General features: G+C 42.8%; 1 protein-coding gene across 1 annotated transcript in view; it reads right to left on the bottom strand.

The window, feature by feature from the left end:
* The window catches only part of IFRD1 (interferon related developmental regulator 1), a 97,354-nt gene that overhangs the window by 20,472 nt on the left and 49,159 nt on the right, over positions 1 to 27,723 (bottom strand). Inside the window, exons 3-11 of the mRNA XM_015820013.1 lie at positions 23,200 to 23,281; positions 16,127 to 16,251; positions 15,868 to 16,025; positions 11,898 to 11,948; positions 11,643 to 11,821; positions 11,069 to 11,177; positions 9,084 to 9,218; positions 7,069 to 7,197; positions 6,705 to 6,800 (exon numbers count right to left, since the gene is read on the bottom strand). Coding sequence (XP_015675499.1) covers positions 6,705 to 6,800; positions 7,069 to 7,197; positions 9,084 to 9,218; positions 11,069 to 11,177; positions 11,643 to 11,821; positions 11,898 to 11,948; positions 15,868 to 16,025; positions 16,127 to 16,251; positions 23,200 to 23,281 — 1,064 coding nt within the window. The remainder of the gene's footprint in view (positions 1 to 6,704; positions 6,801 to 7,068; positions 7,198 to 9,083; positions 9,219 to 11,068; positions 11,178 to 11,642; positions 11,822 to 11,897; positions 11,949 to 15,867; positions 16,026 to 16,126; positions 16,252 to 23,199; positions 23,282 to 27,723) is intronic.

The following is a 27,723-nucleotide window of genomic DNA, read 5'->3' as shown; positions in this document are numbered from 1 at the left end:
TGGCTTTTTCAGCAAGCGGGACTGACCTAGGGTGAATTTTTAAATAGGGACAATTTTAATGATTTTAAACAAGACACAGCTACAAATATTTGGTTTTTAATTGGCTTTTATAGGGAAATGTTTTGTATTGTTTTTAATATGCTGTGAGCCGCCCTGAGTCCCATGGGGGAGAAGGGCGGCATATAAGTTAAAGTTAAATTAAAAAAAAATTAAAAAATGTCAACTATCAGCAAACTAATTGGGCAGAGCTCCTGCCATTTGCAGAAGTGGCGTACAACAATGCGGTGCACAGTAGCACCGGTTTCACCCCCTTTAACTTAGCCACAGGGGTAGAGTTCATGCCCATACCAGAATGCCCTCAGGAACCTCCCTCCTCAGGCACTTTAACTGAATGGGTAGATTCGTTCCAACAGGTTTGGAACGATGAGAAAAAAGGTTTAGCCAAAGCAGCAAAGAGCCAGACAAAACAGGCAGACAAAGACGAGCTCTCCAAGGATCATTCCATGTAGGAGATAAAATGTATCTATCCACTAAATACCTCAAGTTGAGACAAAAAGTTGCAAAAAGTTAGGTCCGAAGTACATAGGCCTCTTTCCTATTGTGAAAGTCATAAACCCGGCAACAGTAGAGCTCAAACTGTCTAAAATACTGGGGAAAGTATATCCAGTATTCCACTGCAGTCTACTGAAACTGTTTAGAGGCTCTACGGTGAGACCAGTGGAGGAGGCAGCCCCTGATCCAATACTGGGGACGGGGGGGAAAGACACCACTATGAAGTCAAGCAAATTTTAGACTTGCAAAAGGGGATCACATGACCCTGGGACACTGTGACCATCATAAATATGAATCAGTTGCCAAGCATCCAAATATAAATCACATGACCCTTGGCATGCTGCAATGGTCATAAGTGTGAAAAATGGCCATAAGTCATTTCAGTGCAATTGCAACTTTGAACAGGTTTTTTTTGTTTTATTTTTTTGTCATCAAGTTTTTGACATCTTGCTAGGTGGTACTTGAATATTGCCATATCCTAAAAGTGATACAATCGGTGAAAAGGTTGAAAAGTCCTGGCTTAGAGAAGCAATTCCATACTAAGTACCCCCAGAAGCCGGGGCCCTCTCAAGAGAAGGTTAACTATTAATGATGTCTATTCATTGTTTTCCAGGTTTTCCCAAGTCTGTAAGGGGGTCAGCATGTCAAGCTATAAGAGTGCTTGCATTAGAACTGCCATGCTGCTTCTAGCTTGCCTACATTTGCAAGGGGGAAGGAGAAGGTTTGGAATGCACAGGTGGATTCTATCCGGATGGGAACCAAGGTCACCGGAGGAATGTTGTGGCAAACAAACATTCTTGTGACTTCTGGTTCCGGTATGCAGCGACGCCGGTCGCGTCTGGGAACTCGTCTCCATTCCGGATGGGTTTTCTTCACCGGTAGACCCCTTAGCGCAGCGGTTCTCAACCTGTGGGTCGCGACCCTTTTGGGGGTCGCACGAGCCTTTCACAGGGGTCGCCTAAGACCATCAGAAAACACATATTTCCGATGGTCTTAGGCAGGGCTTGTCAACCGCCTTCTCTCCCTCCCCCCCTCCGCTCCACCTCACTTGTTTGTGGAAAATATGCTGCTTGGCGGCAGTCTGCACGAACTCTACCAAATGTGCCCTGCAGGGGGTGCATGAAGAGCGCAGATGCAGAGCAAGGCCCCACCCTCCCCAGAGACTCATTGTGCAGCAACCGGATTGGCTTCTTCTCGTGCACGCAGGTCAGCGAAGGGGAGGCCACCGCAGCACCCAACTCCTGCGCCCGTCAGCTGGCGACCCCTGAACTTGCGCTTGTCTCCTTTGCCACCCCGCCCGTCCTCGACTCCTCCTCTGCCCGTTCATGTCGACCCCGCCGGGGCTTGACAGGGAGAGAGGGAGGGAAGGAGGAAGGGACTCCTCCTCCTCTCCTAAGCTTCAAAGCACGATCGACTTCCCAAGGGCGCCACAATCCTCACGAAAGCGGGGGGGGGGAAGCAAAGGGGCGAGAAAGCTCGCAGCGGGTTCGAAGGAGCACCTGTCAGCGTTGGTGACGAGAAATTCCCCACAAACCCAGGGAAGGGGTGGAGAAAAGGAGCCCCCTTTGGGAGGAAACCGCCACCTTCTTCTCCTTGGCTTTACGCTCTTCTGTTCCTCGGCAGCCAGGCTGCCAACCCTCTGCTGGCTGGAACTTCCTTTCCTTCCCTCCCTCTTGATCTCTTCCTCCTTCCCTCCCTCTCCCATTGTCTCTTCCTTTCCTTCGCCTCCCTCTTTGACCCTCCTTCCCTCCCTCTTTCCCCTTGTCCCTTCCATCCTTCCTTCCTTCCCTCTTGTCCAGGATCGGGGCGAGCCTCTACAGCTGATCCGCGCTTCTGCAGAGCAGCCCAGAAGCGCAGATCAGCTATAGCTGCTCTCCTTGGCTCCTGCTAGAAAACAAGCCGCTTGCTAATTTAGCAGAAGCGCGAATCAGCTGTAGCCCGGCGCTGAACCTGGAGCTTCTGCTAACTTAGCAAGCGGCATGTCTTCGGGCGAAGCTGAGCAAGTGAGCTGGGCGGAGCTCTCCTCTGTCTCTGCCTGTGCACAGGCAGGTTTACTGGCAGCAAAGCCCCCAGCCACGCTGGCAGCCTATCCCCCTCCCCTTGTCCCTTCCTGGGCACGGAGGGGGGGAGGAAGGAAAGGATGAAGAGGGAGGGAAGTAAGGGACAATGAGAGAGGGAAGGAAGGAAGGAACAATGGAAGGGAGGGAAGGAAGGGACAAAGGGAAGGAAGGAAGGAAGGAAGGAAGGAAGGAAGGAAGGGAGGGAGGGAGGGACAAGGGGAGAGAGGGAGGGAAGGAGGAAGAGACTAAGGGAGGGGAAGGAAAGAAGGAAGGGGCAATGGGAGAGAGGGAGGGAAGGAGGAAGAGACTAAGAAGGAGGTGAAGGAAAGGAAGGAAAGGAAGGAAGGGACAATAGGAGAGAGGGAGGGAAGGAGGAAGAAACTAAGGGAGGAGAAGGAAAGGAAGGAAAGAAGGAAGGAAGGGACAATGGGAGAGGGAGGGAAGGAGGAAGAGACTAAGAAGGAGGNGGAGGAAGAGACTAAGAAGGAAGTGAAGGAAAGGAAGGAAAGAAGGAAGGAAGGGACAATGGGAAAGAGGGAGGGAAGGAGGAAGAGACTAAGGGAGGTGAAGGAAAGAAGGATGGTACAATGGGAGAGAGGGAGGGAAGGAGGAAGAGACTAAGAAGGAGGTGAAGAAAAGGAAGGAAAGAAGGAAGGGACAATGGGAAAGGGAGGGAAGGAGGAAGAGACTAAGGGAGGTAAAGGAAAGGAAGAAAAGAAGGAAGGGACAATGGGAAAGAGGGAGGGAAGGAGGAAGAGACTAAGCGTGGTGAAGGAAAGGAAGGAAAGAAGGAAGGGACAATGGGAAAGGGAGGGAAGGAGGAAGAGACTAAGAAGGAGGTGAAGAAAAGGAAGGAAAAACAAAGAAATTCCTACTGAAGAAGAGATTCTACAAAAAAATTTATCATGTGCGGACATGGACAGGCTAACTATGGAATTAAAGGACAAGACGGAAACAGATTATTTTGGAATCTGGGACAAATTTTACTGTTGGTATGAGTCAAGAAGAACTGGTCGGGTTTTGAGTTAAAGTTTAAATTTGTGGTATATAAAAGTATGTGTTAATATGTAGAGAGATGTATATTTAGAATTTTAAATATGATAAGGAACGAATTACTAGGATTATGTATACTGGAACGTCATGTCATGTCCCTTTTTGTTTTAATTGTTTTGTCAATAAAAATTTTTTAAAAATTAAAAAAAAAAAAAAAAAAAGAAAAGGAAGGAAAGAAGGAAGGGACAATGGGAAAGAGGGAGGGAAGGAGGAAGAGACTAAGGGAGGTGAAGGAAAGGAAGAAAAAAAGGAAGGAAGGGACAAGGGGAGAGAAGGGAGGGAAGGCAGGCACCCACCCCAGTCCCATCCCAGAGACCTACAGATTCCCCCCCACAGGCACTCTGCAACCTGAGTGATCAGCTGGCCACGCCCCCTGGCCATTGATCACGTGACCCTGGGACACTGTGAACTTCATAAGTATGAATCAGTTGTCAAGCATCCAAATGTAAATCACTTGACCCTGGGGATGCTGCAACAATCATAAGTGTGAAAAATGATCATAATTTGCTTTTTCAGTGCTGTTGTAACTTCAAACAGTCACTAAGCGAATTGTTGTAAGTCGAGGACTACCTATACTTTCCAATTTTTTTCCTCTCTTTTTTTGGTCAAGTTTTTGATACCCCCCGGCCAGCTGGATGGGGGGTTGGGGGTCACCACAACATGAGGAACTGTATTAAAGGGTCGCGGCATTAGGAAGGTTGAGAACCACTGCCTTAGCGGGTCGAAAGTTGCCCTGGAGAGGCGACCACCGAGGAGGAGGCTTGCTGGTGACTGCGGGAGGGCGGCAGCTTCTTCCGTGGTGCCAGCTATCTCCTTAGGGCCGACGGAGCAAAGATCGTCTTGGCCGATCACCCTGTTGCACCAGCCGAAGTCACAATTATACCTAAGCGTATCAGACCCACCGCGGATGATCCGGGTGAGACCCTCTTCGCCCCTCTCTTTACCCTATTTGGTTTTTTTTATTGCCTGTAAAAGCTTGGCTAGAATTATTTCCCCGTCTGGAAAAAGCAGCTTTTGTATGCATGGGAAGAAAGAACAAAAAATTTTAAAGACTACATTTTATTTTTATTCATTTTGGGATACAGAAAAAAATGTTTCTTTGAATTGTATTATTATTTTATATTGGAAGATTATTTCTTTCTCTACTTTTTCCTTTAAAAGATAGAAAAAAGGAGAAAAAAATGGTGTCTGGAAAAGATTTTTTATTTATTGAGGACATCTAGTGGTGAAAAGTTAATATTGCAACTGTGGATTATTGTTTGGAGAGAAGAGCCTGACCTTCAAACTACTCTGGGAAGAGAAAAGATAAGCTGATGCAGCTGTGGGAACTCAGGGGGTGGACATTGCTCAACTACAGCTTTCACTAAAAAGAAAAAAGAAAGGATTTTCTTCAATCACTTTTAAAATGGAGAAATTTTACTCTCACTTAAATTGCAAACTTATATTGGAAAAGATCTATGAGGCTACTGAAGAAATATGTGCCACAATGAAAGGGATTACTACAGAATTAAGAGCTAACTCTACCCCAAACTCTCAAACTGATTTTCAGACTACATCTGACTATTCTACAAACCAAAACATACCAGAAGAGGAACTAAGGGAGACTAAAGAGGAATTTGTTACAATGAAAGAGATTACCACAGAATTAATAGCTAGAAACTCTTCTCCAAACCTTAAAATTGACTCTCAGACTACATTTGACTATTCTACAAACCAAAATATACTAAAAGATGACTTCATTGAGAATACAGAAGAGCTTATTTCACCTTACAAGCATTTCATTTATATCTTTGAGGATCAGAAAAAGCAAAGATTGAGATTTGAACCTTTTAGGCAGCGAGGCTTCAAGGATAAGAGAAATAGAGGTCCAATGCAGAGATTAGGAGGCGTTTCACTGTCTCAAATGATATTACAAGCAACAAAGAGAGATCTATCGGTTGAAATGGAAGCTCTCTTATGGAAACCTGCTTGGCAGGTTTCATGCAATTAATTATCATAATTAGCTATGATAATTAATTGGATGAAATTAGAATCTTGTCTAATGTACTTAAATGATTTAAGGTTGATATCACTCTGTCAGCTTAAAGAAACTGATTGATTGATGGATTAGATATGCATAGGATAGATCAATATTTTATTTTAATTAGGAGATATTAGTGGAAGAAATAAATAAGACCTATGATAAAATTAAGGAATTAGAATATATCTGGACGGGATACCTGAACTGATAATGTGTTTATTTAAAGTTAAATTTGATTATGGTATTGTAATTTCATAAAGCTCTAAAACAGGTTTAGGATTAATAGAAATTTAAGTTAGAAATGGACTATTTTAAATATATTAAGCTATTTGAGGGAAATAGAGAGGGAATATTTGATGTATTGATTGAGTTATCTATATATGTTTTGTCTGTGGATTTTTGATTACCCCAGCACCACGGTGTGTCTCGAGCATTTTGTCTTAAGAATTAAAAAACGAATAAAATTTGTTTTTTAAAAAAACACGTTCTTCTCATAACAACTGCCTAAGGATTAATTGAACAATGTGACCTGACCTGTCAGAGAGGGGAGGGAAAATTTTACTTTTAATTATCTTTTCCCTACCATATTGCCAGAGCTGGTTTTCCATTCTTTAATGCCGGTATCCTATATCCAATATAGTTTTGCATTAGAAATCGGAATGAAATGCATTAAAATCCTTAGCCAGAACCTTGGCAATTCCTATATAGTCTACACCCTGAATTTCTTAATTATTTCAAATCCAAGTACTAACCACTGCAACTACATTCAAAATGAATTTATGAGACAGCAATACCAGACTTTGAATCATCCAAAATGTATACTGTAATCTGACATTTTACCAAATGTTACGCATTCTAGCATTTAAACTTTGTTGTTGTTGTATTAAGTTGGCATTGATTTAATCAGTGACATGAGATGGGCAGCCATGTTAAGTATTTTAAATAAACAGTATTAAGCATTAATACAATCAGTTCTGCTTTCTTGGGTGGTTAGCTGAGATGGGTCCTTACAAACTTACCCTTTCAAAATGGGTTATCTTCATGGTCTTAAGAGTTGCCTCATCAAGCATCAGTGGTGGACCAAGTTCAAAGATATTCCGGAGAAGCTCATTGGACTGCATAAATTAGGTAGTTATTACAATTGTACAAATGTTTGATCAAGGTTTTAAATAATTTCCTTTTAATGTGCAGAATTCGCAAAGTAATTATAGCGTATCCTTTTCTATTGCTAAAAATTTAGTGTATCTATTCCCTACATTTTTTTCTTCCCTTATTATGCAGACATATATTATCTAATTTAAAAACTGGTTTGGTAATTTTTCATTGTGCTATTTACAGAATAGACTCAAGAAGGTGCCAAAATAGTTTTATTTCAATGTATACCTGTAAATGATACTGCATTCCTGATCCTAAAATTTCCTTGAAAGTATCGTATGTTTGTTTTTTAACCCAACAGTCAATGTACATACGCTCTGGTCCAAACTTGACTGTCTCTGTGGGAAAGTCATGTTCCTGTTAAAGAAAAAAACACCTGTATCAAATTTATTGTTTTTAAATTCTATACCAGGGGTCTTCAAACTTGGCCCTTTTATGACTTGTGGACTTCAACTCCCAGAATTCCTCAGCTAGGCACACTGGCTGAGGAATTCTGGGAGTTGAAGTCCACAAGTCATAAAAGGGCCAAGTTTGAAGACCCCTGTTCTATGCTATCCTTCCTTGAACATCTTTCTAATATTTTGGGTTACAACAGGTATTTCCCCAGCAGAATACAGAAATACTCAAAACTTTCTAAATATTGCTGAAAATCTTGCACTCTTCTTGTTCATCCTAAACATCAGTATTGTCACATTTTAAATTAAAACTTACTCCAAAAAGTTTAATACTACAGATATTTTAAAGTTCAGTGCTTAAAACAAGAATCCAAGACTTGAAAAGTTTTTGTTTTTGCGCTGTTGAAAACAGTGCGCTGTTAAGTATCACCTCTTGCAAAAAACACAGTGCAGTACAGGTTTTTGTTTCCTACATAATACAACTACTTAGCATTAAACAAATATGGATGGATGCTATCAGTAATGTGAAATGAAAATAGGACATGTTACAAAATGCATATCTTGGCTCTGTAAAGCCTCATATAATAGCATGCAAAAAATAGGCAATGAACAGAAGCTTCATTCTTCCTGAGCAGAGTAAACCATTAAAAGAGCCCTAAATGCTTCTAGCTAGCAAATAGAACTGTTAAGAAACACAAGTTCCATAGAACCATTGATATCAAGTCCAGGAAAACTCACTACTAAGACTGCTCCCAATTTATTGTATCTTTAAAATAGTACCCATAAATTCAACTAGGTGCAATTCAAGGTGTTGGTTATCACCTTTAAAGCCCTTCATGCCATAGGTCCAGGTTACTTGAGGGACCATCTCATCCCACTGGGATTGGCCTATGCCAGTGATGACGAACCTTTTAGAGACCAAGTGCCCCAAAACTGCCCCTGCTCCACCCCCTGCTCGCTCCCACTCCCTCACCCCTCCTGCCCGCAGGGACACTCACCGCCTCCAGGGCCCGCCGCAGATCGCCCAGCAGCGCCTTGGCAGCCACGCCCTCTGCCCGCACCCCGCAACATCAACTGTGCACGATGGGGCGTGAGGGCAGAGTCTTGTCTACTCTGTCTGGCTGCCATGTCCTTGGCTGCACTGCTCTGCGTGGGCCACGCTCGGGGGCGACTCTCCTCCAGGGGGCCTGCTGGTGAGGGGGTCGCAGGGGAGGCAAGGCTGGGGCAATGGCACGTGTACCCACAGAGAGGGCTCCGAGTGCCGCCTCTGGCACCCGTGCCATAGGTTCGCCACCACTGGCCTATGCCATGCCGGGAAAGGAGGCATGCTCTGGGCCCAGTATTCCAGCTGGCGGGATCTAGGAGAAAAGCCTTCTCTGCCTTTGCTCCTGTCATTTGAAACATCTTGCCCTCCAGAGTGAGGTTGGCTCCCACCCTCCTGACCTTCTGCAAATATATGAAATCTCAAGATAGTTTTGCAAGGAAGTTAAAAACATTCCAAAAGCAGGAATATGCTTAGTTGGCTACAAGAATCTCTGGAAAACAAAGGAGATATTATGGAGTATTAAATGAAATAAATCCAAACTTATGTACTGGCAATATTTACTTTTTTCCTATGTTTATATGAAGGATAAATATGCATTGAGATTTACAGAAATATGTTGTATTTAACTTAGCACCATGTAGGGATTCTCTCTGCTTCTATTTGTTTAGGGATTAATTGAAACAGAATTTGAGCAGAGAATCTAAAATCTTTGCATGCAAGTGTATAAAGAAATCAGGTCTTAAAATTACTTAATTATTTTCAAGAGGTAAAGTGAATAAAATTTATTTTTTGTTTTCATTTACCTCTATAGCTCGTAAGACATCCCTGAAGACAGATCGCTGTTTCCTTTTGTCTACTTTAGCACGATGCTTATTTCCATCTGTAGCCAGAGCCTTCAATTTCTGTTTTAGAAGTTCCAAATCCTCATAAAAAAAATCCTACAGAAATACAGAAGTTGTTTGTTGCATCTTAATGAAGTGTGCTCAAGTTTCAAAGACCAAGCAGTGAACTTGCACATTATGTCAGAATCATATGCTTTATTGTTTAAAATAATTAAGCTACAACACAACAGGTTATCATTATTTAAGATCACTGTATCACAATATTGAAAGGATTGCTAGCAATGCAGAGTTTCCTTGAATTCTCTAAGCAGAATGCGATTTCTGTAAATGTTTTAATTCCACCCATTTTCAAACTTTAGGACTTTAGGAGAGGTGGTCTAAATTTACACGTTAGTATAAGCTAATCATAGTCTACAGTCCATTGCGCTAATATAAATGCTTTCAAATGAATGGCATTTGTATTAGAAAGCTAATTCATGAACTCTGGTTAAACAGATACTAAATTTATTGCTTCTGAAACAGCCATTTATTCCACACCTTTTACTTCCTGCATCATGGATATCAATTATTCAGTGCCAAGTATTTGCTCCCTTCTGTTCCATCTCATCTCATTCACCTTCACTTGTCATTTATCCCATGTTATGTGTAAATTTCCCCTCTCACTTTAGTTATGATTAACAGGGAAAATTTACAGCTGTATGCTGGGTATTATTTAAACTAAGTATGCAAAGGAAGACTTGTTATTTGAGCAAGAACAATGACAACCATATAAGAAAATATTAAGATCAATTTCCATTAACTAAAGTCAGATATTACCATACATGATTAAAGCTTTGCATGTTCATTATTTTTCCTTTCAAAATTAAATTGCCATAAAGAAAAGAAGAAACGGGTGACATGATAGCAGTATTCCAGTATCTGAAGGGCTGCTACAAAGAAGAGAGCATCAAACTATTCTCCAAAGCATCAGAGGGCAGGACAAGAAACAATGGTTGGAAACTGATCAAAGAGAGAAGCAACCTGGAATTAAGGAGAAAGTTCCTAACAGTGAGGACAATTAACCAGTGGAACAGCTTGCCTTCAGAAATCGTGGGTGCTCCATCACTGGAGGTTTTTAAGAAGAGACTAGACGGTCACTTGTCTGAAATGGTATAGGTTCTCCTTCTTGAGCTGGGAGCTGGACTAGAAGACCTCCAAGGTCCCTTCCAGCTCTATTCTATTCTATAGCTCAACCTGAAACTGCAGGTTTCAATTGCATAAATCAGAGTAATATTTAAAAAATGTGCAACACAATGGCTTTCTTGACTCCTTTATTCTTTTTCTCTTATCCTTTGTTGCCAAAAGTTTTTCTAGCTACCTTCCCAAGATAGGCTTTTGAATAAGCTGAGACTATTCTTCAGCACTGTTAAAGAAAACAGTAAATATATTAATAAAGGCATACTTAAAACTAATTAAACAAATTATTGAAGTCTAAATCTATATAATTTAAAGGACACAAAACTTTCAAAAGTTTATGACTCTGTTTACTGTTAGTACTAAACAGTGCATGCATTTAATACATTTAAGAGATTGTAATTAAGATGGACTGCAAATCATTATAATAGGATTCTAATAATTTATGTATCACTGATTACTACCAAACAAGCTATTCATATGCTGAATTTGAGCTGGATAATCTACATGGGTAGGATTAATATGCTTTTATTTAGAGTGACCATACTGTATATGCAGATGGAGAAACCTGTAACTCTCCAAACGTTGTAGAAGATTTCTCAAAATTCCTCCATACCAATATTGCAATATTATAATTCAATACCACCTGAGAAGTTGTAGATTTACCACACCTTTCATTTTCCCATCTGAACAAAGCAGTAATATTATAAAAGCACCATTCTAAATATTTACTATCTCTCCCAACTTTCTGCCTTCTATTTCTTTGGATATACCTCATCAGATTCTCTTGCAAGTTCAAATAAAACAGCCAATGTTTCCCCAGCAACAATCCTCATATTTACATCGTCACAGGACAGCAGGCTAGGAAATGTGTGCAAATACCTAGGAAAATCAAAAGTACTTACAATAAATATATTGAACATGATAAAGCAGATCTAAGATATAGTGCTACGGTCCACAGAATTAAATTCCAAGGACCTTCAGATATTCTGATTTGCTTCCAGGAGTACAGAGAAAGTCTTTCAAACTAGAATTTCTGCTTTCCTTTTTTCTTGCATACCAGAATCCCTGCATTGATGGAGATCAAAAGAGGACATTCCATTCATATATCACAATCTGTGTAATACTAAATCTTCTGATTTCCCCAAAACATACCCCATTGGCATAACAATTGCAACCAAAGCTGGAAAAATATTAAAATAAGGAAAACGGAGAAAAATGGCACCCTTCTTCCTTTTTCACATTAACCAATAGGGCTTTAGATAAGGCTGCTCCCTTAACCTACAATTAGAATGATTCAGCACAGGTCTCACTTCAAAGATGATTGCCAGGGAACACAGTACATACATTTCAAACTTTTTCTTCACTTCATTCATTGGGCAGATAGTTAACAGAAGGGTCCATGCCACAAGAGCGCTTATATAAAGACCTGTGTTCTGACTGCTGGAAATACCATTTTGATTTCTCTCTTTCTGATAGGATTTTGTGAAGATACTTTCCAAGCATTCCATAGTCAAATATAATTCCTAAAAAAACAAACAAACTATTATGCAAACATTTAACTGAACACTAAATAATAATACTTAACAAAAAATTTCTTACCGTGATATCATCAGTATTAATAAAGCAACAGACTCCTAAGCATGTAGCAGACTGAAAAAGAAAATTAAAACTCATGTTGATTTTTCTGGTACTTTCATAACAGTGATCAATATCCATGAATCTATCATAGCTGATCTAGTTTTATTTGGCTTAAAATTGGATTATGTAATAAAAAAAATTGAAACAATTTTTTCAGTTCTAGAACAGCAACATTATCTGTACACTTCCTATCAAGCACTGCTAAACTAGTGTTTTAAGAAACTAGCAACATGAAATGCAACAGACTAAGAATGCTACCATGTTTCCCTGAAAATAAGACCTACCCCGAAAATAAGCCTTAGCTTGATTTTTATGTGTGCACCTAATGTAAGCCTTACCCCCAAAATAAGCCCTATTAAGACCCCGCCCACTCCGTCCCAATGTCTGGTTGCACAAGGTAGGGTGAGGTCCACAAGTAAAAATCAAGTTGGGGGGGGCATAGCTGCACCATGCACTCTGCACCCGCTTACCTCAGGATCACTGCAGCCAGGCCTCCCACACCCCAACACTTGCCTCACCTCACGATGGCAGCACCAGCATCCCCATCCAGCAGGTACCTGCTTAGCCGCCGCCAACCCACTTCTGCAGCCGCTTGCCGCTTGCATATGTCGCCCCCAGCCCCCGTTTCACCAGCAGAGGCCTTCAGGAAAGGCCTCTGCAGTCCAGAACAGAGCTCTGGGTTGATCCATGCATCGTCCCCCCAGCCTGTTTCACCGGCAGAGGCCTTTTCCTGAAGGCCTCTGCTGGCAAAACAGGAGGCTGGGGGCAACGTGCACGAGCAGCGGCAAGCAGCCAAAGAAGTGGGCTGGTGGTGGCCAGGTGAGCTCCTGCTGAATGAGGCTGTTGGTTCCGCTGCCGTGAGGCAATGAAAAAAAAAAGACATTCCCTGAAAATAAGACGTAATGCCTCTTTTGGAGGCTGTATGTATGTATGTATGTATGTATGTATGTATGTATGTATGTATGTATGTATGTATGTATGTATGTATGTATGTATGTATAAGACCGGGTCTTATTTTCAGGGAAACATAGTATTAGGCCAAGTCTAATTACGGGAATAATTTCAATCAGAATAGAGCTAGAAGGGACCTTGGGAGGTCTTCTAGTCCAGCTCCCTACTCAAGCAGGAGGCCCTATATCATTTCAGACAAGTGGCTTTCCAGTTTCTTCTTAAAAACCTCAAGTGATGAAGCGCCCATAACGTCTGAAGGCAAGCTGTTTCACTGGTTAATTGTCCTCACTGTTAGGAAGTTTCTTCCAGGTTGCTTTTCTCCTTGATTAGTTTCCATCCACTGTGTCTTGTCTTGCCTTTTGTTTTTTTGGAAAATAAATTGACCCCCTCCACCTTGAGGCAGCCTCTCAAATACTGGAATACTGCTATCATGTCCCCCCTAGTCATTCTTTTCTCTAGACTGGCCATTCCCAAATCCTGCAACTGTTCTTCATATGTTTTAGTCTCCAGGCCTTTAATCATCGTAGTTGCTCTTCCTTGCACTTTCTCCAAAATCTCTACATCTTTTTTGTAATGTAGTGATCCAAACTGGATGCAGTATTCCAGATCTGGCCTTACTAAGGTTTTATAAAGCAATACTAATACTTTACGTGATTTTGATTCTATGCCTCTGTTTATATAACCAAGGATTGTATTAGCTTTTTTGGCTGCTGCCACACACTGCTGGCTCATGTTCAAGTGATTGTCCACTAGGACTCCAAGGTCCCTCTCAGTTACTGTTTTTGAGCCAGGTTTCACTTAAATCTGTACTTGTACCTTTGGTTTTTCCTGCCCAGGTGTAAAACCTAGCTTTTCTCCACATTAAATATCACTTTGTTGGATAGGGCCCATTGTTCAAGTCTGTCAAGATCTTTTGGGATTCTGAGCTTGTCTTCTGGGGTGTTGACTTTTCCTGCCACCTTAGTGTCATCTGCAAATTTGATGAGTTCCCCTTCTATTCCCTCATCTAAGTCATCTATGAAGATATTGAAGAGTACTGGGCCTAGGACGGAACCTTATGGTACCCCACTGCTTACTTTCCTCCATGAAGATGTAGTACTATTAAGGACTACTTGTTGAATACGGTTTGTCAGCCAGTTACAAATCCATCTGGTGGTGATGCTGTCTATCCTATGTTTTTCTAGCTTATCAAGAAGTAGGTTGTGATCTACTTTGTCGAATGCCTTACTAAAGTCTAAATATACTATGTCCACAGCATTTCGCTGGACTACTAATTTAGTTACTTTGTCGAAGAATGAAATAAGATTGGTTTGGCGTGATCTGTTTTTAACAAATCCATGCTGGCTATTAGTTACAACTTTATTTGTTTCTAGATGTTCACAAATCTATTTTTTGATTATTTTTTCCACTATCTTCCCAGGTATTGATGTTAGGCTGAATGATCTGTAGTTTCCTGGGTCTGGTTCCCCGCCCTCTTTTTTTGAAGATGGGAACATCAGCTCTTTTCCAATCCTCTGGTAGTTCCCCAATGCTCCAAAAATTTTTAAAGATATGATACAATGGTTCTGAAATAACGTCTGCCAGCTCCTTCAGAACTCTGGGGTGTAATCCATCAGGTCCCGGTGATGTATATTCATCAAGATCAGACAGGTATTCTCTTACCATTTTCTTGCTTATTGTAATTTTTATTTCTAATCTGTTTTTTACAGTTATGTTTTTGGTAGGTTGGCCTATAGTTTATTTTTGTGTGAAGACTGATGCAAAGAATGAGTCAAGCAATTCTGCTTTCTCTCTATTGCCTGTTACTTCGTTGCATCTTCTCTCTTTAGTGGACCAACTATTTCCTTGACTTATTTCTTGTTATTAATATGTTGAAAGAAACTTTTAAAATTATCTTTGACTTTTGTTGGAAGTCTTTCCATTCCGAGCCTTTGCTTTCCTGACTTCATCTTTGCAGGTTCTGGCTATCTGCTGATATTCTGCCTTAGTTATGTGTCCCACTTTCCATTTTTTGTACTTACTTTGTGTAACCATGCTGGTTTCTTCTTGAATTTTTCTTTTTCAGTGGTATTGTGCTGGACTGGGCTTTTATGATCGCATTTTTCAGTTTCCCACGTTTCCTGAGTTGTTTTCCCCTTTATGATTTTCATCCATGCAGTCTTTCTGTGGCTCTCTCTGAGTTTCTTAAAATCGGCTCTTTTAAAGTTTAAGACACTGGTTGGATTATATTCTATTGCTTGTGTTTGTATTATATTGAATTCCAGTATGATGTGGTCACTCTTGCCCAAGATTCCGGCAATTTCAACTCCTTCTATCACTTCTTCTCTATTAATAAGAATTAGGTCCAGTATAGCTTTTCCTCTAGTTCCCTCTCTATCTTTTGGATGACAAATTGTCAGCTAAGTTTGTTAGGAATCTGTTCGATCTCCCACTTGCTGCAGAGTTTGTTTCCCAGTTGATATCAGGGTTGTTAAAAGTCTCCCGTAACTACTGTGGTATGTTTCCTACATACATTTGTTAATTGATTAGCAAAGAGTTTATCTATTTCTTCTACTTAGTTGGGTGGCCTGTAGTATACGCTAGGGGTCCCCAGCCTCTGGTCTGTGGACAGTACCGGGCTGTGGCATGCCAGCAACCAGTCCGTGCAAACAAGCAAAGCCACATCTATGGGATGCAGGCAGCACACAAAACCACGCCTCCCTGGTCCGTGGAAAAACCTCTCTCCACAGAACTGGTCCCTGGTGCCCAAAAGGTTGGGGACCTTTGATATACACCTATAGCAATGTCATTCTTTTTTCCTTTTATATTGACCCATATGGATTCTAGGTTTTCGTCCTTGGTTTTCTATATTTCTGTAAAGATGTAGTGATCTTTTATATATAATGCAACTCCACTTCCTTTTTTGTTGGGTCTGTTTCTTTTGAGTAGTTTATATCCTTCCACCAGTATATTCCAGTCATGAGTTTATCTATATACTTACAGCTTGCCTAGATTGCGTACTTGCTGTTACATCACAGAGTATTTTTTTCAGGACAGGTGCAAGGGTTTTAAAGACTTCCTCACTTTCAATTCCTGACCCCAACTGTATGCAGAGCAGACAAGCCAGTCCTGTAGCTGCACGCTGTTCATCACCCTTGCCTACAATGAAAACCAGTAAGAAATCATGATAAAATACATCTGAAAAAAATGGACTTCATTAACAGAATATTACTTTTCAGAAAGATAAAGAATGGCATTACCTTTCTTGATACAACGTTCAATACTGTCTGTGAGTGTTATTCTCCTTTCCAGGATGAACTCATAAAGCATTTTTGATGTCAAAGCACTTTTCAGACCATCAAGAGCAGACTGTCTTGTCTTTGTACTTTTGAGACAAAATGCAGGAATTCATGGTAAAATGTCAGTTATAAAAATTACATAATCCTTTTTTAGATTTCCTGCACATTTGTAAGGAACACATTACCATAAATGACATATTATCTATCTATATACTACTAAAACTCTTGTGTCTGTAACTTTTATCTAGGAGAAACACTGCATTTTTGACCCAAAGTACTTGAAAGGGGCTAATTTATAGAACACATGATTTCCATGATACTGAAATTTGGCAAATAAAATGATCACAAAATATTTTATGACATAATATAAAATATCAGAAAACATTTCCTATGATCAGCCTGGGATACTTTCAGTACAGATGTATCTCTGAATATATATCTGAATTTTTAAAGAAATTTTCCAGAACATTAGAAGCTCTATGCCAGGTCCACCATGGTGTCCTGCCATTCTGTTGAAGGGGAGGGAGGATGCCTTGCTGGCATTTTTACATACTTTTGCTGTAACTGCTTAGGAATTAGGGAGGGGGATTATCTTCGGAGACAAAGCAGACTCCTTCCCAGGCAGTTCCAGCTTTGTTCCAAAGTCGTCATACCCTAAGAGTGACCTGTTATCTGCCCAGCACCTCAGCATTCTCAAAATAATCTTGCGGCATCACATTGGCTGCTGATGGTCTGGTCAGGGGGGTTGGATTTGAGGAAACGGAAGAATTGTTTTGTGCTTTGCACAGGACCTTCAGATTCTTCCTGACTTGTCTGCAACCACTTTCTCTCAGTAAAAGTTCTTTTGATTCAACTCAATGAAGTCAAGAATTTTGCTTTTGTAGCGTTACCTCCTCAGAGGCCGCCAAAGCCCAGGCCCTCCCAGCCCCGCCCCCCTTCGTCAAGCTCTGCTGCTGTATTCTCTAGGGGTTGGTAAGGTGTCTCTTCTAACCGGAGCTCAGGCAGAGTTAGGAAGTAGCAGGCTCTTGTCATCAAGAAGGGGCTTCCAGGAACAAAGATGACCAGCCCCCCAGCCCCAATAGTCGATGCTGTGATGGTATCCAACCAGCCAAGGCTGTTGTAGCAGAAATAGTTAATGGTTCCTCAATGACTGTTCAAGATCAAGTGGGGTGGAGGAAAACCCCGGCTCCAGGCAGTAGTAGAAACAAAGAGCAGTCAGCATGCTGTAGTAATGGCTCTCCCCCCCCAGGGCAACTCCCCCCACAAAGTCTAACACTTGTACAAGCAGCAGTAGTCACAGTCCAGGTAGCCTCCAGGCTCCACAGCAACAGTAGCTACGATCAGTCTCTCCTCTTCTTCCATTGCTTCTTCTCAAGTCAAGTCTCGGCATCAAAGCCCTCCCCCTTATCTTTATTGTTAAAAGTCCCAGGCTAACAGCCCTAGCCACTTCCTTTCCACACACTCTCTTGCCTCCGTTTGAGATATCCTCCTTACGAAGGAAAGCAATAAAATTCCACTCCCTCTCTCTCTCTTTCTCTCTCCCCCTCCTCCACACGAAGGAGTCAGCTTAAAACCTCCAATCCCTCTTTACCTTCACCTGACGAACTCCAACAGCCACCCCTTCCCTTTCCTTCCTTCCCTTTTTCTATCCTTTCCCTTCATCCACCCCTGCCACACCCAAAACCAGCAGCAGCTGTCCCAATCTCTCCCTTCCCAGCCAAGCTCCTGCAAACACTCTAAGACAGCCCCGCTACACTTTCCTGAGGGACCAGCTAGGGCAGGTCCTTACATTAGGCAGAATCTGCAAGTTCAGTCAAACTGGAGAGGCACATAGCCCTACCATGGGGCCCATGCACACGATGTCAGCCTTAGGCAGTGATTAGGAGGAAGCTGAGTGCTGGGGGGAAGCGTCGTCCTGATCTCCCTCCAGGCTGGGCATCTCTGAAAGGAAGGAGGAGGTTGGGAACCTAAGAGACTAATCAGTCCCCTTGGAGTTGGAAAGAAGGAAGATTGGGAAGGAAGAACCAAGGGGTTCCCCTCACCCAGGGCAGCCGTGGGAGCTGACAGAAGTGGTAGCCAGAGCTAGAAAAGCTTGAGGACGGGGAGGAGGAAAGCGGAGAATCTGATCATCCGACCATGCTTTCCAAACCTTGAAGGCAAATGAGCCCCATGCCACGGCTGTTGCCAGCGAGGTCTGACAGACCCAAAAGGAAGATGATGGGGGACAAGTGCTTGTGTTAGACACCATGGTGGGAGCTTCATTGACCCCATCCACTGTTACCGCAGCTGCAGATGTGGCACTGAGGGGGGCCACCAGGGCTAATGCTTCAGTGGGGGCTGGCCAGGCAAAAGCAAAGCATTGGAACACCCCACCCCTTGGCATGAAGTTTGATGGAGATCCCCAGCAGCTGGGATTCTTCCTAGCTCATATACTAACTTACATGCAAGAATATGGGCCAGAGATTCCCACTGAAGGCACCAAGGTGAGGAGTGTCACCCTGGCATTGGAAGGAGCTATGGCCCATTGGATGGTGATGCTTCACAACGCAAATGAACTGAGAAACTTCAATCGCTTCATGACAGCACTTCATCAGCGGTTTGAAGACCTCTTAGCTAACTGCAAAGCGAGGGACTGCATTAAGACCGTGCATCAGGACCACAGAGCAGTGGCGGAATACACGGAGAAATTCCATGACCTGGCATGCTGACTCAATGACTGGCTGGAGGACATCCTCATCAGCTGTTTCAAGGATTGAACAATGATTTGTATAATGCCTGCTTCTCGAGGGGAGCCCCCGCAATCCTCCACAATTGGTACATCCTGGCTGAGGAAGTGGAAATCAAACAGGCAAGTAACAAGTATAGCCTGGCCCGGACATGGAAAAAAATCACCCCAGAGAAGAGAGACGACAAAACTGCAAAACCTGCAGCCATGCTCCACTACCTGCTTCAAATGAGGTCAGGAATGGCACCCGGCAGCAGAGTGCAAGACCGGCCACTCTACTAAGAAAACCACTTCTGGTCTCTCCGGCCACCAAGGCACCACCACCGGCTAGGGAAACAGTGCTGAAGGTCATTGAGTTCATCCTGTCACCAAAACAGAATGAGGGAACTCTGACCCCACCGATTGATGGCCAGGAGCTAACTGACACCAATTCCGATGATGATACCCTGGTAAGTGGCCTAATCACACTAGTAATAATCCCCATAGAGCTACATTTCCAGCCTGAAAGTTAATTAACCAGGCTGTACCAGGTGCCTGGTGCCAAGTACTGGTCGAAAGGCTGGGCATTCAGTTGAGAAGGCTGAAAGTCCTGATCGCTTTTAGCCAACTAGATGGTTCCATAGGAGTGGGCATCCTGGCAACTTTCATCACAGCCAATAGAAATGCAAATGGGGGCTTCCAATTTTGTGCAGTAGCATAAGTAGCTGAGGGATCATGGGGCTCCGCACCCTACGGCTGATTCTTTTGTTTGGGGACCCTAAATGGGCCTAAAGTTGCTCCAGAGAGGTGACAAAGAAGGAGGGAAGTCCCACCGACCGTGGAGAGACAGCGGTCGATCCGGTTGGTCCAGGAAAAGCCCTCCAGAAACCAGCAGGAGAAAGGCTAGCTTAACTCCAGAGCTACAAGCAGCCGAAACCCAAAAGTACTATTTTAAGCTGACTGTAAACAACGTGATTGGAACTAGGTAAGAACATTGATTTTCTCTCTTCCACTTGATAATTGATTTCCTGGAAAAAAAACAAAACCCCAAGAAGCAAAAAGCCTCCGAAAGTGAGAAAGAGGGGGATTTTTGCCCCCCTCTCCTACAGACGGAAGCGGCAAATTAAACTTTTTATGGGGGACAGAAATCTATTGAAATGAAATGAATATAAGACCTAAATCTGGACAAGTTTGAAATTGGTGGAATTTGTTAAGATTTTCTTTTTAAATCATGAAAACAGAAAAAAGCAATTGTTTATTTTGAAAATTGAAAAACAATCTGGTGCTGACATCTAGTGGTGGATGAAAATATATACAATAGTAGTTGCTCCAATATAGGAACTGGCAAAGCCCAGGAAAAGATAACTTGGTTTGGTGATCTTCAATGTTTTAATAACAGAGAACAGCTGTGACAAAAAAACAATAACAACATTTTGAGCTATCTACAAAGTGAGAATTATAAACTGATTGGATGATCTTGGCCTCTTACGTCCAGGAGGACTAACGGAGGAGTCCTGCGCTGCCTGAGCAGCAATGGTGTCTGCCATTGACACAAGAGATATCTCAGCGTAGGAACTGAGAGGAATCTTCAGGTGAGAGGCCTGGTGATAGGTCGTTTTAGACCAGAGCAACCTGGTGATGACTGGAAGCAGTCCAAAGTGGCAAGGCCAATAAGTGGTACAGCCACACCTCTGTGCTCTTTTAATCCAACACTCTGTTGTGTTGCTGTTAGTGGCAAGATCAAATCAATGATACGACCCGCACACAATTGTTGGGCAGACAACTCAGGTTGTCGTGACTCTTCCTCTTCTCTCTCACTTCCTCCTCCTCCTCCTTTTTTTTTAATTCAAAGGCGTGGTAATTGAACTTGTGCCGGATTGTGAGTGACTCAGCAGATACGGGGGAATGGTATTATCCTGTACTGGGAAGATTTGTAGCTGAGGCGGGGCAACACGCGCTTCCCCTTCCTCCCCCCCATTCAGAACCTCTCCGGCTTGATACCGTTCCTGATTCAAATGGAGAGAGAAGTTGAAATCATCTATCTTGTGCCGGTCCGAACCAGCTGCTGCTTACCGGCGCTATGCCTCAGGCGGCAATTGATGTCCAGCCTGTTGGGATCTGAACGAGCTGGCTAGCAGGTTAGCCGGTCATTTTGAATTTCGCAGCTTGAAAATGGCGTCCGCAAGCTTGCAATGGCGTCCGCCTGAAAAACGCTCTCTATAGCTGGGGGGAGGTGAGCCAATATCAAGCGGTCCGGCTGTACCGCAGAGGCTAGGAATGGCTTCTTTCCACTCGGGGGGAAATTCCTCCCTCCCGCTCTGAAGCCACGCGGTGCCAAAAATGGCGACCAGTTCTTTGTTTCCCCTCCGACGATCAGCTGGGGCTTGAACAGAACCCTGCAGTCCGCTCCGATCAGCTGCAAACTGCGGCAAATGAACGCCTGCTCGTTTCCCACCCCCCGCCTTAGGTAAAAGGTAAGAAAAAGTTAAATACGACCTGATCTAGTGATCTGTCCTAGAGCCAAGTTTGTGTGTCCTTTCGGGTGAGAGACTAAGTCGAGACTGGGGTCCTGCTCCAGGGAGGGAGGCGTGGCAACTTGGCTGACTTAGTCTATCCGGGCAGAAGATGAAGCTAACCTGTTAGTGGATTCTCCACTCGTCATGCCGGAGAAGCAGCATACGACAATTCTGTGCATAGCTGCCCAGGATTCATCCCTTTCAGAGTGGCTACAGGACAGGAGTTTAATCCAATGCTCAAACGACCCCTAAATGACTCTCCGGCACCCTTGTTAAAGAAGTGGGTCTCTCAATTATGGAATATATGGCCTGTGGTGAGAAAATCCCTGGCGGATGCAAGGGAGGCTTACAAAACCTAAGCCAATCAGAAGCGAGGGGAACCCAAACCATTCAGTATTGGTGATCGAGTCTATCTCTCCACTTGTTACCTACAGTCATTACAACCATCGAGGAAATTAGTACCCAGGTTTGTGGCACCCTTCCCCATCAAACATATCATCAATCCTTTGACTAGAGCTGGATTTGCACAAGTCCTTTCGGCGGGTCCATCCTGTATTCCATTGCAGCTTATTAAAACCTGCAATTACCTACCCCCTCAGGCCCAGGAACTGCTTCCCGAGCAATTAATGGTCAAGGAGGAACAACAGTTTGAGGCCCAAGAGATTTTAGATTCATGCAAGCATAGGGGGAACCTCCAATATTTAGTGACATGGACGGATTTTCCAAAGGCTCAGAATGAGTAGGTGGACCACTGCCATGTTAGGGCTCCTAGACTTTTAAGGTGCTTTCACAATCAATACTCTGATAAACCCAAATGAAATTTCCCGCTTTACCTTTTTCTCTCCCTATTTATTTTGTTCTGTTCTACAGGACTAATGGCATTATTCAGGAGGGAAGCATGTCAGGTCCACCATGATGTCCTGCCATTCTGTTGAAGGGGAGGGAGGAAGGCTTGCTGCCATTTTTGCATGTTTTCGCTTTTGCTGTAACTGCTTGGGAATTAGGGGGGGGATTGTCTTCAGAGACGGAGTAGACTCCTTCACAGCCTGGTTCCAAAGCCATCATGCCCTAAGAGTGACCTCTTATCTGCCCAGCATCTCAGTGTTCCCAAAACAACCTTGCAGCATCACATTGCTGCTGGTGGACTGGTCAAGAGGGTTGTGTTTGGGGAAACGGAAGAATTGGTCTGTGCTTTGCGCAGGACCTTCAGATTCCGCCTAATTTTTCTACAACCATTTAGTAAAAGTTTTTTTGATTCAACTCAATGGAGTCAAGAGTTTTGCTTTCCTAAGAGACTACCTGGGGCAGGTCTTTACACTCTGCCATTGAGAAATATGGTAAAGACATATCTCTGAAATGACCAAAAAGATCATGGATTGTCTATTAGTAAGTTAAAACTAAAATTTGCAATGTTAAGATTTGGAAAATGCTCATCAAAATTCCCAAAATTGTCCCAGTTTTGAAGGCATTTTTAAAAGACATTTTTTTGTAAAGCGCCCACAGCACTTTTCCTTGCTTATAAGTCCAAAGTGAAATCCCAAGTTTTATTAGAAAACTTCAAAGAGAAAAATAACAACAAACAATAAAGGGGAAAGCAGTAAATAAACTGTGAAGTCTAAATTTAAACTAGGCACACTTACAACACTACTAATAATTAAAATTACTGGTAAAAATGATGGCATAAAACATATTTGTCAATAACTACAAAATCATAAACTTGCACATCAGCAGTAAAGTCCTTAGGGACTTTATCATGACTTCAAACCCACAAATTAGAGAGAGTTACTCAAGCGTACTTCTCAGAACTTCCCTACCTCTTATCCAAAGTCAAGTCAATAAACCCCTTCAGTTTATATTCCAAATCCTCTTGGGTTGCTTCGTCATCAACCTCAGGTCCTGTAACATGACAAAAAACATTAGAAAATGGAATGTTAACATCTAAACTTATGCATAACTACATTACCAAACTGATCACTAAATTTAACTGAGTGTAATCTATCTGTCATTTCTCCAATTCTATTCATCAGATCTTGTGTTATGTTCTATTAATAACAGATTAATCATTACATGAGACATGCCTAGTTTTTGTAAAAGCAGAATGAATATAATAAAATATAAACTGCAATCAATGTATTCTAAATCTGTCATTCATATTTGTGGATGTTCTCTCACTGTTTAAAAAATAGAATATCTATACACACTTCTTAGCATGACTGCATCATAAAATAGAATTGATTTAGTTGCTTCATCTTCCCTGAAAAAAAAGCTGTATTCTGACATTATTTTATTTTCAAACTGGGCAAGGAAAATATTTTGATTTAGTACTTTTTTCCAAAGTGCCCCATTTGCATTCAGGCAGCAGTTGCAAATGATTCTCTTTTAGGCTACCTTCCAATTATCTGTCCCAAATAAAAGACACACAAAAATGCTCTTCACAAACCTAATACAGGGCACATACAGTATGCATGAAAGCATTTTATCATTTTGAAATTTAAAAAATTTAAAAAATCCCTTTCAATAAAATTTCTCAATCTGATTGGTAAAATAATTTTGAAAAGGTTTTATTAAGAACGTTCTGCAAGCCTCTCTTCTAACCTACCCATTATTTATCTCATTCTCTAGATCCAACATTTATTTCTGCAAATGTCTCAGAAATGTCTTTTTGCTCTACAATATTCCTCTGCCAATATTTTCATATTTTCAGTAGTAGAACTGAAAGAGTTTTCAATTTTGTAACAAAATTCTCATTCTCAAATTCACATTTGATGGGTCTGGGATGAAGGATTTATTTTTTATTTTATTTTATTTAGAAAATTTATACTGCCGCCTACTCGCACATGGCAACTGAAGGCGGCTCACATGAATATAAAAACACCATATAAAAGAAATAAAAATAATAACACACACACACAGAGCAACAACAACACATTCATACTAGACATTTAATGGGCTCCATCCCACTCTGGGTTCCCCAGGCCCGCTGGCAGAACCATGTCTTCAGTGCCTTCTGAAAGAATATTAGAGTGGGGTCAGTCTAATCTCTGGGAGGATGATGTTCCAGAGAGAGGGGGCCACCAGAGAGAAGGTCCTTCTTCTGGGTCCCCCTTAGGGGACAGGATCCGCAACATCTCTTGCCTCCCCGCTCTAGTGGGTCAGATAGATGTGACCGGCAAGAGACAGTCCCTCAGATAACCTGATCCCAAGCCATGAAGGGCTTCAAAGGTGACAACCAGCAGCTTGAATTGCACCCAGAAGCAAATCAGCAACCAATGCAGTTCCCGCAGGAGAAGTGATAAATGTACACACCGAGGTCTTTACAAAGCCATGCAAGCTGCTGCATTTTGCACCAACTAGAGCTTCTGGATGCTCTTCAGGGTGAGCCCCATGTAGATCAGGTTGCATTAGTCAAGACAGGAGGTGACCAGGGCATGAGTGACTGTGAGTAGGGATTGTTTGTCCAGGAAAGGGTGTGACTGGTGCAGAATCTACAGTTGCGCAACCCTCCTGGCCATGACTGCCACCTGCTCTTTGAGCAGGAGTCACAAGTACAGGAGTACCCCCAGATTATGCATAGGGTCTGTTTGGGGCAGTGCCACCCCAAAGGTGGCAATTCTCCATGGGACAAAGAACCCCAAACCCAGAGCCACTCGGTCTTGCCAGAGTTCAGTTTCAATCCATTGCTCCCCATCCAGCCCCTAAAAGTCTCCAGGCACTGTGAGAGGGAGGTCACAGCATTGCTTAATTCATCATGGGCTGAGATATACAGCTGAGTATCATCAGCATACTGATGATATCTCAGTCCATGGTGACGGATGATCTCACCCAATGGCTTCACATAGAAGTTGAATCGGAGCGGAGAGAATACTGAGCCCTGCAAAACCCTCCTATTAATACCGACTGAGAGCGGCCACAGAGGAAGTGAACTAGGATAGCACAGGGACCCCAACTCCCAACCCCCGAAGCCACTCCAGAAGAATACCATGCTCGATGGTATTGAAAGCCGCCAAGAGATCAAGTTGAGCAAGGATGGATGCAGTACCCCATCCCATTCCTGCCAGAGATCATCAAAAAGTGCAACCAATGCTGTTTCTGTCCCATATCCAGGCCTGAATCCTGATAGGGGTTTAGATAATCCGTTTCATCCAGAAACCTCTGGAGCTATCGCACAACAACAACCTTCTCAACAACCTTCTCCAACAACCTTCTCAACAACCTTCTCCAAAAAGGAAAGATTGGAGACAGGTTGGAAATTATCCAACAGGGTGGAATCCGAGATGGCTTCTTGAGAAGAGGGCAGACCACAGCCTCCTTAAAGTTCTGGTGCACTACCTCCTTCTGTAGGGAAGCATTAATCACCTCCAGAGTCCACCCACCTGTCACCTCCCGGGAAGTTTTCATAAGCCAGGATGGACATGAGTCTAAAACACAGGTGCTTGCATGCATATTCCCTAAGATCCTGTCTGTCAGGAACCCTCAAATAGATTTGCCTACAGTTTATTGCTTATGCCTATGTATTCTTTTTTCAGGGCCTGCCATTATGTTGGGAGGAGCGTTGGTTGGTTGGGGGAATATATTTCCCTTGCTCTGCTTTGCCCTCCTTCCGTGTGAAAGGAATGTGGCTTGAAAACTCTGTCTTATCTCCAGACGACAGAGCCTGGGACTGTTGGGAAACAAAATCTAGAGAGACCTTGGAAAGGGCGCTAAATCACTAGGTTCTCAAAACAACCTAGTACCTATGGATTGCCTGGATTTCAAACGGACAGTTGGACACTGGGGAGGGGGGAGGAGACCTGAATAGGCATTTTGATGTAACCTTTTGCATGCGAAATCCTCAGACTTTGCTTTGCTTTCCTGCCATCACTAACTCTCAATGAAAGTTCCTTTTGAAACAATGCTTTCCTTTTGAAAGTTCTGCTTCCTTGGGAAATCTAGTTGAGGCAGATCCTTACATAAAGCAAGGTCTGCAATAGTGCCCAACCCAGAGAGGCATCTGCCCTACTATGGGGGGCCGTGCATATGTCTCTGCATGGCAGCGAGATGAAAGAAGCCGAGACCAAGGATTGGAGTGAGTCAGCTATCCAGGGCCAATACCGAAGAAGGCACCTCCGGTTGGCTGGATAAAGCCGCTGCCCTGGAAGACCCCACGAAACCGAGATGGTCACTCGGTGTCAGGAAGGAGGACTGGGAACAAAGGGCCCAAAAGGTAACCTTCACTCATGGAGGTCGGAAAAAGACTTGGAAGAAAAAGACAGAGCTGCTTTCCGATGATGGACAAGGAGTCAGACCAGACGGAAGGGATCCTGAAGCAAGCCATGCAGTACATGGTGGAGGCTTTCAAGGACCTAAAAGCTAAATTCCTGGGGTGCCCAGAAATGGAGGAAGAATTAAAGGAGGAAGTCGAGCACGGAGGAGAAATCGCAGTTACCAAGATAGCAGGGAGGACGATGGGCTCAACGGAGACCGCGGCAGCTACTGCAGCAGTGCAGTAGCGTGCAGCGCCCGAGAGAGCCCAGACCCCACAACAGCCCAGAGATAGGACTCCACTAGACGAGCCAAAGTTGGTTCCACTGGGAATGAAGTTTGACAGTTGGGGTTCTTTCTGGTTCACGTTCTCACCTACATGCAAGTTTTATGGGATTTGCCAATTTTTACAAACATTTTATTCACTCATTCACACAGATTGCACTCCCCATTACAAATCTGTTGAAAACTAAGGGAGAAAGTAAGCCAAAGCCTAGTCAGCCATTAAAATGGACTCTGGAATGTCTGGTTAGAGCAGTCTTAAACTCTGCTCCGCCAAACTATATGCCAAACTTTCAAAGTGTAAATTTCATAAGAACAAAATTGACTATTTGGACTACCACATTTCGCACAAGGGGGTAGAGATGGATGAATGTCAAGCCGCATTCGAAAGACTTTTCCGTGAAGCCGCTGCTGAGGCACCCGGACCCAGAAAAACAGTTTATGATCCAAGCTGATGCTAGTGATGTAGCTGTAGGTGCAGTACTGCTTCAGAAAAACCAGGTGGGTCAGTTGCAGCCCTGCGCTTACACATCCAAAAAATTAACTGAGACTGAACAGCGATGGGCTGCTTGGGAGAAGGAAGCTTATGCAGTGCCATGGGCCCTCTTGGAGAAATTTTTTTTTTTCAATTTTTTTTTTATTTTTCACCATACACCATACACCAAAAACTACATAAACATAAATCTTTTCTTCTAACAGAACAGTGCTTTACATTTTAAATATTCTTTACATCTTATTTACATTTTATATACATCAATAATTATGTCTTTTTCTTTCTCTGTTCTAGCCAATTATAACATTTATTCCAAATTTCA

This window comes from Protobothrops mucrosquamatus, unplaced genomic scaffold, assembly GCF_001527695.2.
Source record: "Protobothrops mucrosquamatus isolate PMUCROS unplaced genomic scaffold, P.Mucros_1.0 scaffold1041, whole genome shotgun sequence".
NCBI lineage: Eukaryota > Metazoa > Chordata > Lepidosauria > Squamata > Viperidae > Protobothrops > Protobothrops mucrosquamatus.
The sequence above is the reverse complement of the archived record's forward strand: the minus strand, read 5'-3'. Positions and strand labels throughout refer to the sequence as shown.